The 13,246-nt window shown below is 49.7% G+C and overlaps 1 protein-coding gene across 3 annotated transcripts in view; it reads right to left on the bottom strand.

Annotated features, from left to right (window-relative positions):
* Positions 1–236: 236 nt before the first annotated feature.
* The window catches only part of LOC112623031 (ATP-binding cassette sub-family F member 1), a 19,572-nt gene continuing 6,562 nt past the window's right edge, over positions 237–13,246 (bottom strand). The window contains exons 2-25 of one of the 3 annotated variants that reach the window (XM_025383188.1): positions 12,560–12,606; positions 12,091–12,198; positions 11,829–11,955; positions 11,647–11,684; positions 11,457–11,564; positions 10,335–10,409; positions 10,142–10,255; positions 8,139–8,252; positions 7,458–7,580; positions 6,938–7,038; positions 6,750–6,835; positions 6,320–6,459; positions 6,085–6,233; positions 5,318–5,401; positions 4,986–5,110; positions 4,677–4,789; positions 4,363–4,534; positions 4,120–4,194; positions 3,957–4,027; positions 1,940–1,972; positions 1,686–1,854; positions 1,446–1,510; positions 1,282–1,354; positions 237–1,126 (exon numbers count right to left, since the gene is read on the bottom strand). In XM_025383188.1, coding sequence (XP_025238973.1) covers positions 960–1,126; positions 1,282–1,354; positions 1,446–1,510; positions 1,686–1,854; positions 1,940–1,972; positions 3,957–4,027; positions 4,120–4,194; positions 4,363–4,534; positions 4,677–4,789; positions 4,986–5,110; positions 5,318–5,401; positions 6,085–6,233; positions 6,320–6,459; positions 6,750–6,835; positions 6,938–7,038; positions 7,458–7,580; positions 8,139–8,252; positions 10,142–10,255; positions 10,335–10,409; positions 11,457–11,564; positions 11,647–11,684; positions 11,829–11,955; positions 12,091–12,198; positions 12,560–12,606 — 2,477 coding nt within the window. In that variant the 3' untranslated portion in view covers positions 237–959. Of the gene's footprint in view, positions 1,127–1,281; positions 1,355–1,445; positions 1,511–1,685; positions 1,855–1,939; positions 1,973–3,956; positions 4,028–4,119; positions 4,195–4,362; positions 4,535–4,676; positions 4,790–4,985; positions 5,111–5,317; positions 5,402–6,084; positions 6,234–6,319; positions 6,460–6,749; positions 6,836–6,937; positions 7,039–7,457; positions 7,581–8,138; positions 8,253–10,141; positions 10,256–10,334; positions 10,410–11,456; positions 11,565–11,646; positions 11,685–11,828; positions 11,959–12,090; positions 12,199–12,559; positions 12,607–13,246 lie in introns of all 3 variants that reach the window. The other 2 variants (XM_025383187.1, XM_025383189.1) reach the window with 2 other exon arrangements.

The following is a 13,246-nucleotide window of genomic DNA, read 5'->3' on the forward strand; positions in this document are numbered from 1 at the left end:
GCTACTTAGGAGGCTGAGGTAGGAAAATTGCTTGAACCTGGGAAGTGGGGGCTGCAGTGAGCCAAGATCGTGCCACTGCACTCCAGCCTTAGTGAAAGGACAAGATTCTGTCAAAAAAAAAAAAAAAGAGACCCAAGTTCCAAGACGGAAGGTATGAATCACTACTTTTTCCTCACGTGAAGGGTTGGGGGAAAGGAATCCCATGATCCTCAAATAGCAAACACCGTCAGCAAGACTGCAAACAAGATCCATTTAGTGGGGATGAGGGGATTATTAAAAGCTGCTAGAAAACTGAATAAAGCAAATCAAGACTGAGAACAGTTCCAACACTCCCATCAATCTCCAAACAGTGACAGGTCGGCAGCAACTCCTTTCCTTTATTTCTTCCCCTTGTAAAGGGAAATTCAAGTTCAGCAGCATTCCTTTCCTGCCCCAAGTCCTCAACCAGACAAGAGGCTGCAGGCACCAAATCTTGGGTTGGATAATGGCAAAGGCCTCAGAAGCTCACCTCCAGCTCTGAGCTTCAACAGCTGTTTGTACCAGTGACTCAGCATTTAATCCACCAGAAAAGAACAGCACCACCCAAAGACCGGGGGCAGCTGGGCCTGAAGCTGTAGGGTAAACCAGAGGCAGGCTTCTGAGTGATGACAGTCTTGAGACAATAGGCCACATAAACTTGGCTGGATGGAACCTCACAATAAGGTGGTCACCTCTTGTTTGTTTAGGGGGATGCCAAGGATAAGGCCAGCTCAGTTATATGAAGAAAAGCAGAACAAACAAGTCTTTCAGAGAAATGGATGCAGTCAGAGTGGGATCAAGGTCACACTCCACTTTCATGTGCCTGAGTGGTTGCCAGGTCAGCTGCAGGCCAGAGGCAGTCTTCAGATGAGAAGGGGAGACCACAGGGGACTTCTAGGCCACACAAGTATGTCTCTCGGGAGACTTCTGGGAAGGAAAGCTCACTCTCGGGGCCGGCTGACCATGACTTCACCCAGGGCCTCCAACACCTCCCGCTTGTAGTCTTCGAAGTCACCATCGATTTGGCTAACACTCTGCTCCTCCACCACCCACAGCTGGCAGTTGGTTTCTGTGATGAGTCGGGCATCATGGCTCACAACGATCACAGCTTTGAAGAAAGATAGTAAGAACAGAGGGCAGGAAGAAAGGAGGAAGAGGGAAATCAGAACATGAAATAGGGAGTCCTAGGACCTGCTGCAGTGAAGGACACTACAGCTTGGTCCCCATGGAGCAGGGAGGAGGGCATACTCTCAGCTGACTTACCACCCTTGTATTCATTGATGGCCTCCCCTAGAGCATCAATAGACTCTATGTCCAGGTTATTGGTTGGCTCATCCTACAGAGAAGGAATTTCATGACTGAGCACTGCAACTCCCATCTTCCATACTGTTACCCTTATCCCTTCTCCTACAGCCCAGCTCACTCACCAAGATGAGGACATCAGGCTCCCGACAGGCCAGCTCGGCAAACACAACTCGCGCTTTCTGACCGCCTGTAGCAAAGGAAGGGGAGGGCTGTCACACCTTCTAGCACCTCACAGTCTGAAGGCAAACCCTCAAGATAAGCCAGTTTGTGAACTGAGGCTCCCTCATTCCTGGTTCCTCTAGGTAGTTTGTAGACATGAATGATACGGTGAAGGGTGCCCTCCCCGGCCCCTGCAGTGGTACCAGAGAGTTTGCAGATCTGGATGGTGTGGGCGTGACTCTCCAGGCCGAAGCGGCCCAGGCACTTGCGGGCATCCTGGTAGGGCAGGTTGAAGCCCCGCTGCAGGTACTCAGTGGGCGTCTCCTCCATACGCAGCTGCTCTGCATACTGCTGGTTGAAGAAGCCAATTTTCTGCCCGAGAAGAGAGGGAGGTGGTCAGTTAAAGTCACACTTCCTCCATCAGATTACCATTCCTTAAATCCCAATACCAACTTACCAGCCGGTGGTTCTTTCTCATTTCCCCCTGGGTCTGCAAGGGAAGAGAAAGTAGTTAAGAGGAGGGTAAGGGGAAAAGGCACTGCAGCTCCACATACCAACTTTTTTTTTTTTGAGACGGAATCTAGCTCTGTCACTCAGGCTGGAGTGCAGTGGCGCAATCTCGGCTCACTGCAACCTCCGCCTCCTGGGTTCACACCATTCTCTTGCCTCAGCCTCCCAAGTAGCTGGGACTACAGGCGCCTGCCACCATGCCTGGCTAATTTTTTGTTTTTTTTAGTAGAGACGGGGTTTCACCGTGTTAGCCAGGATGGTCTCAATGTCCTGACCTCAACCATACACCAGCTTTTCTGAAGGGAAGACAAACACCAGAAATGGGCCAGTGACAAGTATGCATAAGAAAAGGAATAAGGGCTGGGTGCAGTGGCTCATGCCTGTAATCCCAGCACTTTGGGAGGCCAAGGAGGGCAGGTCAGGAGGCACTTGAGGTCAGGAGTTCGAGACCAGGCTGGCCAACTCTGTCTCTACTGAAAATACAATAATTAGCTGGGCACAGTGGGACATGCCTGTAATCCCAGCTACTCAGGAGGTTGAGGCACAAGAATCGTTTTAACCCAGGAGGTTGAAGTTGCTGAGATTGCACCACTGCACTCTAGTCTCGAGGACAGGACAAGACTCCATCTCAAAAAAGAAAAAAAGAAAAGGAACAGGGATGTTCCCCTAATATGACAAAGGCATGGTGAGCAAAGTAAAAGAGTAAGGGGCAAAAGGGGAGTTAAGCAAAATAGAGGGAGGACGACAGGAACAAGCAGGAGGGACTAACCACAGCCAAAGAACACCTGCTCTCCACACAGCGAGACTCACGAATGGTACGTCGTAAGGGCCTCAGGTGACAAGTTTAGTGTTTTGGGGAGGATCTAATACCTTTCTAAAGATCTAATCTCTGGATGTGAGAAAATGGCCTCTCAACACTTTGCTGGAGGGAGCAGAAATGGCTACAAACTTTCTAACACACTAGATGGCAATATATTACAAAAGTTCAAATAAAATGGTAGATTTGGCCAGGCGCGGTGGCTCACACCTGTAATCCCAGCACTTTGGGAGGCCGAGGCAGGCAGATCATGAGGTCAGGGTATCGAGACCATCCTGGCTAATCTCGGTGCACTGCAACCTCCACCTCCTGGGTTCAAGTGATTCTCCTGCCTCAGCCTCCCAAATAACTGGGATTACAGGCATGCGCAACCACACCTGGCTAATTCTGTATTTTCAGTAGAGATGGGGTTTCTCCATGTTGGTCTCGAACTCCCCACCTCAAGTGATCCACCCGCCTCGGATTCCCAGTGTTGGGATTATAGGTGTGAGCCACCACATCGGGCTTGGGCTGGTTTTTAACTCCTGAGCTCAAGTGATCCGCCCGCCTCAGCCTCCCTCAAAGAGTTGGGATTATAGGTGTGAGCCACCACACCAGGCCATTTTTTTTTTGGAGATGGAGTCTCGCTCTGTTGTCCAGACTACAGTGCAATGGTGCAATCTCAGCTCACTGCAACCTCCGCCTCCCAGGTTCCAGCAATTCTGCCTCAGCCTCCTGAGTAGCTGGGATGTAGGTGCGTGCCATCACCTGCCTAATTTTTGTATTTTTAGTAGAGACGGGGTTCACCACGTTGGCTAGGCTGGTCTGGAACTCTTGACCTCAAGTGATCCCTGCTGGGACTACAGGCATGAGCCACTGTGCCCAGCCCATTTATGCAATTTTTAATTGTTCTATAAAAGACATATATTTCTTGTATAACCAAAACACGTGGGTGTGCCCCCTAGTTCGATCCCAATTCTCTTAGCTCTCCTCCCTGAACTGATCTAAGCTCTTCTCCTCCTCTACTGCTCCTCTTAGGGAAATGAATCATCTATGATGAGTTCTGTATTTAACTCTACATTCTCAAGAAGCTCCCTGATTCCAGCTTCTGGCAAGCAGCTGTGTCTTCACATTTCTCATGCTCTCCCTTCTTGGCTCCAGGACTCACCGGTGTCAGCTTGCCAGTCAGCAGCAGGAGTAGCGTACTCTTCCCCACACCATTAGGGCCCACAATGCAAACTGCAAGATGGAAAACAGGTGGTCAAAGAGGTCCCCAGAGACTCTCCCTGTGGCTCCTGCTATACATCCCTGAGCCAACCCCGCCAACTCACTCCTTGAATCCATGTCGATGCCAAAATCCAGGTTTTTAAAGAGTGGTTTCTGGCCCTCGTAGCCGAATGTCACACCTGAAAGCCAGGAAAAGCAGCAATTTATATTATTTTCAGTCCCTGTAAAGTTCTTCTGATGTGCTGGCCTTGGAGAACAGGAGCAATCTCAACCTTGGTGGAGAGTTTGGGGTGCACATACATGCTTTTGGTGCTTCCTGTGGAGCAGGAGAGGCCCGCGGCACTCACCATGCAGACCCAGCACAGGAGGGCTGAGTGGTGGGGGGTCCGGAAAAGTGAAGCGCACAGTGTACTCCTTAGGGCGCTTCAGGAGCTCAGGGGCCTCCTGGGATTCCTCATCCTGGTTTTTCCGTCGGCATTTCTGCTGCTTCCGAGTCAGGGCTTCCTTCGTTTGTTTTTCCTGGAGAGGAAGAGGAAAAAAGAGAAATCTGTGTCCTGCACAGCAGTCCTCGAAATGTAGGCCAGCGTTCCAGAGTCTCCTTCTTCCTCCACTGTCAGGAGAGAACAGTGGTCCCCAGCCCAGAAGTCCCTCAGGTGCTCACCGCCTGCTTGGTGGACTTCCCGCCTGCCTTCAGCTCCTTCAGCTTTTTCTCTTGCTTCTCATACTGCTTCAGCAGTTCTTTCTGCTTCTGCTGGTACATCTTTTTGAAGGTCACTGGGGCAGAAGACGGGACTGGGCATCAGTGGTTGCTCCTCTCCCCAGCAAAGGGACAACCAGGGGTTGGTGGTGACGGGGTAGGCATCACTGTCTGGAATTCTGACAGGATTCAGTTTATCTAAATAGGCCCTCCCATTCAGACCTCTTTTCAAGGTTCTATCTCTTCCCTGCATCCACACACAATCCTACTTACTGTAATTGCCCCTATAGTAGTGGAGCCGCTGGGCATCGAGGTGGATGATATCAGTGCAGACATCATCCAAGAAACCCTGGTCATGGGAGACAATCAGCAAGGTCTTCCGCCAGCCCTGGAGGTAGCTGGGTTTCAGAGAACAGGGTGTAAGTGTCACAGCGGTCAAGTGAGAGAGAAGTCAGGGGAAGCAGCCAGACAATGGGGGCTGGGAGGGAAAGGGAGGGTCTGGATAGAGCTGTCACAGGCACAGTGGAGAACGGCTAAAGGAAAACAGGGCAGGAAGGGGAAGAAAGTGCAGAATGGGAACCAATGATGCCAAGGCTGTAACGCACTTATTGAGCCAGATGACAGCGTTGAGGTCCAGGTGGTTGGTGGGCTCATCCAGCATCAGCAGTGTGGGCTCCATGAACAGTGCCCTAGAGGGTGGGGAGCAGAGGGCAGGGTCAGGGAGAGAAAGATCCTTGCTCAGACAACCCCAGAGAAAATTCAGGGAGATAAAGCCTAAGACCATGAACACTCCTTCCCAAGCTCTCCTCAGAGAAGTTCTGGGGCAGGATATGGTTTAAGTTTTTCTGAGACAGGGCCTTGCCCTGTTGCCCAGGTTGTCATGCAATGGCACAGTCAGGGCTCACTATAGCCTCAATCTCCCAGGTCCAAGTGATACTTCTACTTCAGCCTCCAGAGTAGCTGTGACCACAAGCGTGCACCACCAAGTCCAGCTAATTTTTAAATTTTTTGTAGAGACAGTGTCTCCCTATGTTGCCCAGGCTAGGATATGCTTTTTTTCCCTTTCTGTGAAGATAGGGTCTCGCTATATTGCCCAGGCTGGTCTCAAACTCCTGGGTTCAAGATAATCCTCCTGCCTCTGCCTTCCAGGCATGAAGGCATCACCCATTGCACCCAGCTGCAGGGTATGTTGATGAGAACTCATCACCAGGTAGAGAGAAACAGAAGGACCCTAAGCTCTCACAACACAGATAGTAAGGAGGGAGAGGTAAGCCTTGAGACTCCCTATTGCCTTGGAGAATGAGAAGGGATAGAGGGAAAGGGCCCTGGTGGTCTGAGGTTGGAAGGGAGGGCAGTGAGGTGAATGGCCCACCTGGCCAGGGAGACACGCATGCGCCAGCCCCCTGAGAACTTCTGTGTGGGTCGATTCTGCATTTCAGGGTCAAAGCCGAGGCCAGCCAGGATTCGCCGTGCTTTGGCCTCTGCAGCTGCTGCCCCAGTGGCCCGCAATTCCTCATACACCTGGGAGGAGGGAGAAGAGGACACATGTCTGAGGGTCCCAGGAACCCCCAAGTCTTAGCCCGTGTCCCCTGCGCCATCTCCTCTACCTTCTCTAGCCTCTCAGCAGCTGTGTCATCTCCTTGTTCCAGCTGTCCCTGAAGCCGCCGCTCCTCTTCCAGCAGCTTTAATCGCTTGGTGTCAGCTCGAAGAACAGCCTGGACTGCTGGTGTCTCATCTGCTACCACCTCTGGGAGGCAGAGGGAGAACAGTCAGGCAGCCTCAAGATCCAAGAGTCTCATCCTTCTTTCCCTTCAACTGCATTTCTGTTTTGCCTGACCCTGCCCAGCTTTTTGTACTCATTCCAAATAAAACAAGTTCCTCATTAACTCTCCCCTCCTTTCGTTAGCATCCCTTTCCCAGTCCCCAGTCTCCCTCCACATCCCTTCCAACTCCATGGCCACAATTTCTTCTATTCTTGGCTGGCTTTTCTACCAACTGCCCACCCCACCAAGCCCCTTTTCTCCCCACTGGTCTCACCCTGCTCACACAGCAACACATCAATGTTGGGAGGGATGCTCAGGGCTCGGTTGGCAATGTGCTTGAGGAGCGTGGTCTTGCCCTTGCTGGGGAATAAAAGCTATTAGGACCCGGCCACCACTGAGAAATCTCTTCTTATCCCTCCAGGCTCCTCCCCTTTTTGGCCTCCAGCTCCCTCCTCTTCTCACCCATTGGGCCCCACCAGCCCGTAGCGGCGGCCGGCTACAATGTACAGGTCTGCATTGACGAACAGCTCCTTGCCATGAGCGGAGATGCTGAACTTCTCCAGCTGCAGCCATCAGGAAAGAGGTGGCAGAGGGAAGGGATGATCACATGAAAATTCTCCCTTTGGGACAGGAGTGGTCACTTTCTCCCTGCAGGGAAGCCTCTGACAAACCGATACCTCCAGCATAATCCCCTTCCTCTCCCCACAGCCGGTCCCTGCCCTGTCCACTGCCTGTAATGGGAGTCCCATGCGTCCTCAGCTAGTGTAGTCTGTCCCACACTATTTTCTGCTGAGGGTGGACCCTACTTCTACTGGTTTTTCTATCTTCTTGCTCAAGTTGGCAGAACCCAAGGTGTGGAAAATGCCTCCAATCTTTCTTCCCACTAAACTAACCCATTCACACACCATGGCCACTCAGGGAAGATGAGAGAACCGGCTCTTCCCTAGGCAAGTGGACTGGAAGGGGCCCCCTGAGACCTTACCTTGATGTCAGATGCATTTTCTAACATGGCTTGGCGGGAGGACATCTCTGCCTGGGACACGGAGAAGTCATTTTCAGCTGCATTGGCTGCTTTTAAGGAAGCCACTTGGCGCTCATACTCCATCTGAGAAGGAAGGAAAAACTACATTTGAAGCCACGGTCTATCAGTTTCCCATCACCATGAAACAGCCCATGCTGGCTGGGCATGCTGGCTCACGCCTGTAATCCCAGCACTCTCAGAGGCTGAGGAAGGTGGATCTCTCGAGCTCAGGAGTCTGAGACCAGCCTGGGCAACATGGCAAAATCCCGTCTCTACAAAAAATACAAAATTTAGCCGGGCATGGTGGTGCCACCCATAGTCTCATCTATTCGGGAGGCTGAGGTGGGAGGATCACTTGGGCCTGGGAGGTTGAGGCTGCAGTAAGCAGAGATCACGTTACTGCACTCCAGCCTGAGGAACAGTGTGAGACCCTGTCTCAAAAAACAAACAAAAAACCCCAAAGTGAAACACCCCATGTCATCAGACATCGAGATAAGGCTCACAGAACACAATTATTTTCCTACTCCGATTGTTTTACCTGGAGTAGCCCCCAAAGCTGTCCTTCCTATTCCCAATCGCATGTCCCCTAGTTGAAGTGTTTAAAAATCCCCTACTTTTGACCACTAAGAACCAAGGTCTTACCTGTTTTTTCAGCTTTTTCTTCTCCTTTTTGCTAAGGTGAGCATAGGGATCATCTGCCTTAGACTCTCCTCCTTCCTCCTCCTCTTCTTCCCCTTCTCCTTCTTCCTCTGAACCCTGTGAGAACCCAGGGATGGTCAAAAGTAGGGACCCTGGCTGGGTGCGGTGGCTCACGCCCGTAATCCCAGCACTTCGGGAGGCCAAGGCGGGCAGATCCTGAGGTCAGGAGATCTAAGACCATCCTTGCTAACACAGTGAAACCCCATCTGTACTAAAAATTGCAAAAAATTAGCTGGACATGGTGGTGGGCACTTGTAGTCCCAGCTACTTGGGAGGCTGAGGCAGGAAAATGGTGTGAACCTGGGAGGTGGGGCTTGCAGTGAGTGGAGATTGTGCCACTGCACTCCAGCCTGGGTGACAGAGCGAGACTCCATATCAAAAACAAACAAACGAACAAACAAAAAAACCCACGGACTCCTTCTAGAACTCAGATTTCATGTCATCCACACCCTGTCCCTGCCCCAGTTCCGCAGTCAGCTCTTTCCTTCACTCAGAGTCCTAAAATATCTTGGGATCCTCTCTCATTCTCATATCCAGCCCCTAGTCTCCCTGTAGTCCTTTACCAATTTCTGCTACCAGGAATGGTACAAGACAAATGGTATGAATATATATGTATGAAATGTGATAATGCGTATGTCCCTATAAACGTAACTCCCAATATAATGTAACTGAAGGTGGAGTAAATGGATTTCAAGAGTTTCATTTGCATAAAATGAGTTTCTGTGGTTTCCCTGTTAACATGCAAAGAAAAGATCAGGTAGCCAGCTGGGTGCGGTGGCTCATGTCTGTAATCCCAGCACTCTGGGAGGCCAAGACGAGCAGATCACAAGGTCAGGAGATTGAGATCATCCTGGCTAACATGGTGAAATCCTGTCTCTACTAAAAACACAAAAAATTAGACGGTCATGATGGCACGTGCCTGTAGTCCCAGCTACTTAGGCGGCTGAGGCAGAATTGCTTGAACCCAGGAGGCAGAGGTTGCAGTAAGCCGAGATTACGCCACTGCACTCCAGCCTGGGCAACGGAGTGAGACTCCATCTCAAAAAAAAAAAAAAAAAAAAGAAAAGAAAACATCAGGAATCTCTAGTGTACAGTCAGAGGAATCAAGCAGAATCACAGAACTAGGAAGTGCCGGAGGCATGGGGACCCTAGAGATCTCCAGATTCCTCCTTCTATCACACAAAGGAGACAAGTGAGACCCAAAGGGATGGGAAGATGTATTTAAGGTCATAGCCAGTGAAGGCAGAGCCAGGACCCAGATCATCTGAGACAAATTCCAGGCCCTTTCCTCACTGGATCAGGTGTTGCAAACTACAGCCCATGGGCCAAGGCTGACCTCACACTTGTTTTTACACAGCTCCTGAACTTTATAAAAATAGTTTTTGTATTTTCAAAGAGTTGGTAAAAAAAAAAAAAAAAAAAAGAATATGTAATAGAGATTATATGTGGCCTGCAAAGCCAGAAACATTTACTACAAGCCCTTTATAGAAAAAGTTTGCTAACTGGGCACACTGGCTCACACCTGTAAGCATTTTGGGAGGCTGAGGCAGGAGCACTGCTTGAGCCCAGAAGTTTAAGACCAGCCTGGGCAACATAGTGAGACCTCGTCTCTATACTAAAAATTAAAAAATTAGCCAGCGGTAGTGGTGCACACTTCTAGTTCCAGCTACTCAGGAGGCTGAGGCAGGAGAATCTGTTGAGCCCAGGAGGTTGAGGCTTCAGTGAGCCGTGTTCACACCCCTGCACTCCAGACTGGGTGACAGAGTAAGATCCTGTGTAAATAAAAACAAAAACAAAACAACAACAACCCCACCACTCCCCCTAAAAAAAGAAAAGAAAAAAGGTTTGTTGAGATAGTAACTATATCCCCAGATCGTGACTCTCCCATAAGAACCCTGGAGCCCTAGTCCCTCATTCTACCTCCCCCCAACACCAAATACACACACCTGCTCTGCCTTCCTGGCCTTCTCCTTCCCTTGTTTGGGAGGCTCCTTTTCCTTTATTATTTCTTCTTCTTCATCCTCCTCTTCATTGTCCAGAGCAGCGAATTTATTTTGAGGCTAATAGGGAAAAGACAGGTGTGATGAAATGCTTTAATTCCTGGGCCCCAATACCTCCTCCTGCTAGTTACTCTCTCACCTTAGCCTTCCCTTTTGACTTCTCTTCCTTTCCCTTTTTGCCCTTGAGCACAGGCTGCTGTTCCTCAGATACGGCCTGGAGGAGACACACATACACATTAAACACATACGTACAAATTATTGTGCTACTTTGCTGTGTAATAAGCATTTCTAGAGAGTCTCCTGTGTTACCCATACAGATGCTCCTCCATTTATGATCAGGTTGCATCCCGTCCCGATAAACCCACCAGAAACTGAAAGTATCATAAATAAAAAACTATAGTTCCAACTTACTATAGGTTTATCTGGACATAACCCCATCATGAGTTGAGGAGTATCCTAAATGAGTATGACCTTCACACTATCATAAAGTAGAAAAACCGTATGCCTAAGTATAAGTTGGAGACCATCTGTACTGAGTGCTGCTGACGAAAAATGAGACCCAGAAAAACCCTATCCTCCAGCTTGAGACTAGATAGTGAAGAGACAACTAGGGAACATCAGCAAGGTTAAGGATTATAAGTCAGGCAAGTGCGCAACCGGAGTGGATGGCACTAGCACTGGACGCTTTCTTGAGAGGGCAAATGGACATGGACTAAGATGCACACGCAGAAGAGTCACAAGTAGAAGAGCAAGGACCTGGGGCTTTGTTTCAGGTTCTGTGCTTAAAGCAACAGAATCACTGAAGATGTCTGAGTGATAAAAAGGGCTTTTTTTTTTTTGAGATGGAGTCTTGCTCTGTTGCCCAGGCTGGAGTGCAGTGCCTCAATCTCGGCTCACTGCAAATTCCGCCTCCCAAGTTCAAGTGATTCTCCTGCCTCAGCCTTCCAAGTAGCTGGGATTACAGGCGCACACCACCATGACTGGCTAATTTTTGTATTTTTAATAGAGATGAGGTTTCACCATGTTGGTCAGGCTGGTTTCGATCTCTTGACCTCGTGATTTGCCCGCCTCGGCCTCCCAAAGTGCTGGGATTACAGGTGTGACCCACTGTGCCTGGCCTGGGCATGTATTTTAAAAAGATGATTTTAACAGTATAAGTAAGACAGATCGAGGAGAGCTAGTTTAAAAGCAGGAAATTACTCCACCATGGCCAGAAGGTGCTAAATGGAGTGAGAGTGACTGATCGAGCCACCACTGTCACCTTATTGATCCGATTCTTCTCTGGCTTGGCAGGCTTAGGAGGATGTTTTTCTTCCTCATCCTCTTCCTCACTCTGATCCTGAATCAGGGCTGCAAAAACATTACCACCCTAGAGAATGAAAGGGCCACAGAAGTCAGTAGGATGGTCAAGATTGCATCCTTGGGGTCCGTTTACCACACAGATGGCTTACCTTGGTTTTCTTCCCTCCGCGGGGTTTTGGGGTGGGTACTGAAATGACAAGCGGAGAACATGAGATAGGAAACAATTACAATGTCTGGCCCCCCAGTTTAATGCAACTTGAAGATCAAGGTATGAGGCATCACTCCCATGACTCATGGATTCCAGGTACCCGTTCCCCCTCAGGTCATTTACCCTCATCCTCCTCATCACTGGCTGGCACTGAGAGCTTCTTAAGACGCTCCATGAGCTCTTTCTCCTCCCCATCATCATCCACATCCTTCTTCCGCCTGCCTTTTCGGGTATCTCGCTTCTTTTTTTGCTGCTGAGAGCAAAAGAAGAATGAGAAAATGAAGCCCAGGCCCCTGCTGTATTTCTGCCTCACAGAAGGTTCCCCATCAGCTAAGTGGAGCAACGTGGGCTGCAAAGGGATTGGTGGGCCCTGTGGCACTTGTACCTGCTGTTGCTGTTGCTGCTGCTGCTGCTGCTGCTGCTCCTCCTTTTCCTTGAGTACTTTCTCTTCTTCCCCAGCCTGTTTATCTTCTACTGCCAGCTCTTCAAAGAACTATCAAGGGAGTTAAGATACAGGTAAACATGGTTCCAAGAGCAATCCAATCAAGCTGTACTCTGCCACACACGGGCCCACTGGCCCTCCACTCCACCCTCACCTTACCTCCTGTCTCGCTCTTTTTTTCTTTTAGTGGAGAATGGAGTGTGCAGGTCTCAAACTCCTGGGCTTAAGCTATCCTCCCACCTCTGCCTCCCTAAGTGCTGGGATTACAGGCGTAAGCCACCATGCCCAGCCTATCTCTTCTCTTGACAAGATCTTCTCTCCTCCCTTGGACCTCCCACCTCCTTCACATGGCCATTTATTTAGCCTGGAAACACCCATAGTCATTTCTTATCCTCAACCCTCATTTTCTCACCGTTTTTTTGATCTTCTTGTCCTTCTTCCCTTTCTTCACCACTTTGTCTAGAAAGTTAAGCAGAGATCGTGAATGCTTATCTACAAATTCTAACGCAGTCTGATCTCCCCTGCAAGATCTCTGTAGCCTCCATCCTATTTTATTATTTTTCTGGCTTAACTATCACTCCCTAAATATTTTTACTGTCTCACAACTCCGGCAGAAATAATCATTCCCATCTCTATTCATTCATCCAATAAGTATTTATTTACTACACAGCTACCACGTGTCAGATACTGTGCTAGCATAGGGGATTATAACAATGAACAAGACAACCGTGGTCTCCTCTGGAGCTTACAGGCTATAGGAAGAGAGATTTTTAAATAGGTAATTCCAGGTGTACTGAAGGTTCCAAAAGAAAAGGTAAAGCCGGCCGGGCGCGGTGGCTCAAGCCTGTAATCCCAGCACTTTGGGAGGCCGAGATGGGTGGATCACGAGGTCAGGAGATCGAGACCATCCTGGCTAACACGGTGAAACCCCGTCTCTACTAAGAAATACAAAAAACTAGCCGGGTGAGGTGGCGGGCGCCTGTAGTCCCAGCTACTCGGGAGGCTGAGGCCGGAGAATGGCGTGAACCCGGGAGGCGGAGCTTGCAGTGAGCTGAGATCCGGCCACTGCACTCCAGCCTGGGCTACAGAGCAAGACTCC

The sequence above is a fragment of the Theropithecus gelada genome, chromosome 4, assembly GCF_003255815.1.
Source record: "Theropithecus gelada isolate Dixy chromosome 4, Tgel_1.0, whole genome shotgun sequence".
Taxonomy (NCBI): Eukaryota; Metazoa; Chordata; class Mammalia; order Primates; family Cercopithecidae; genus Theropithecus; species Theropithecus gelada.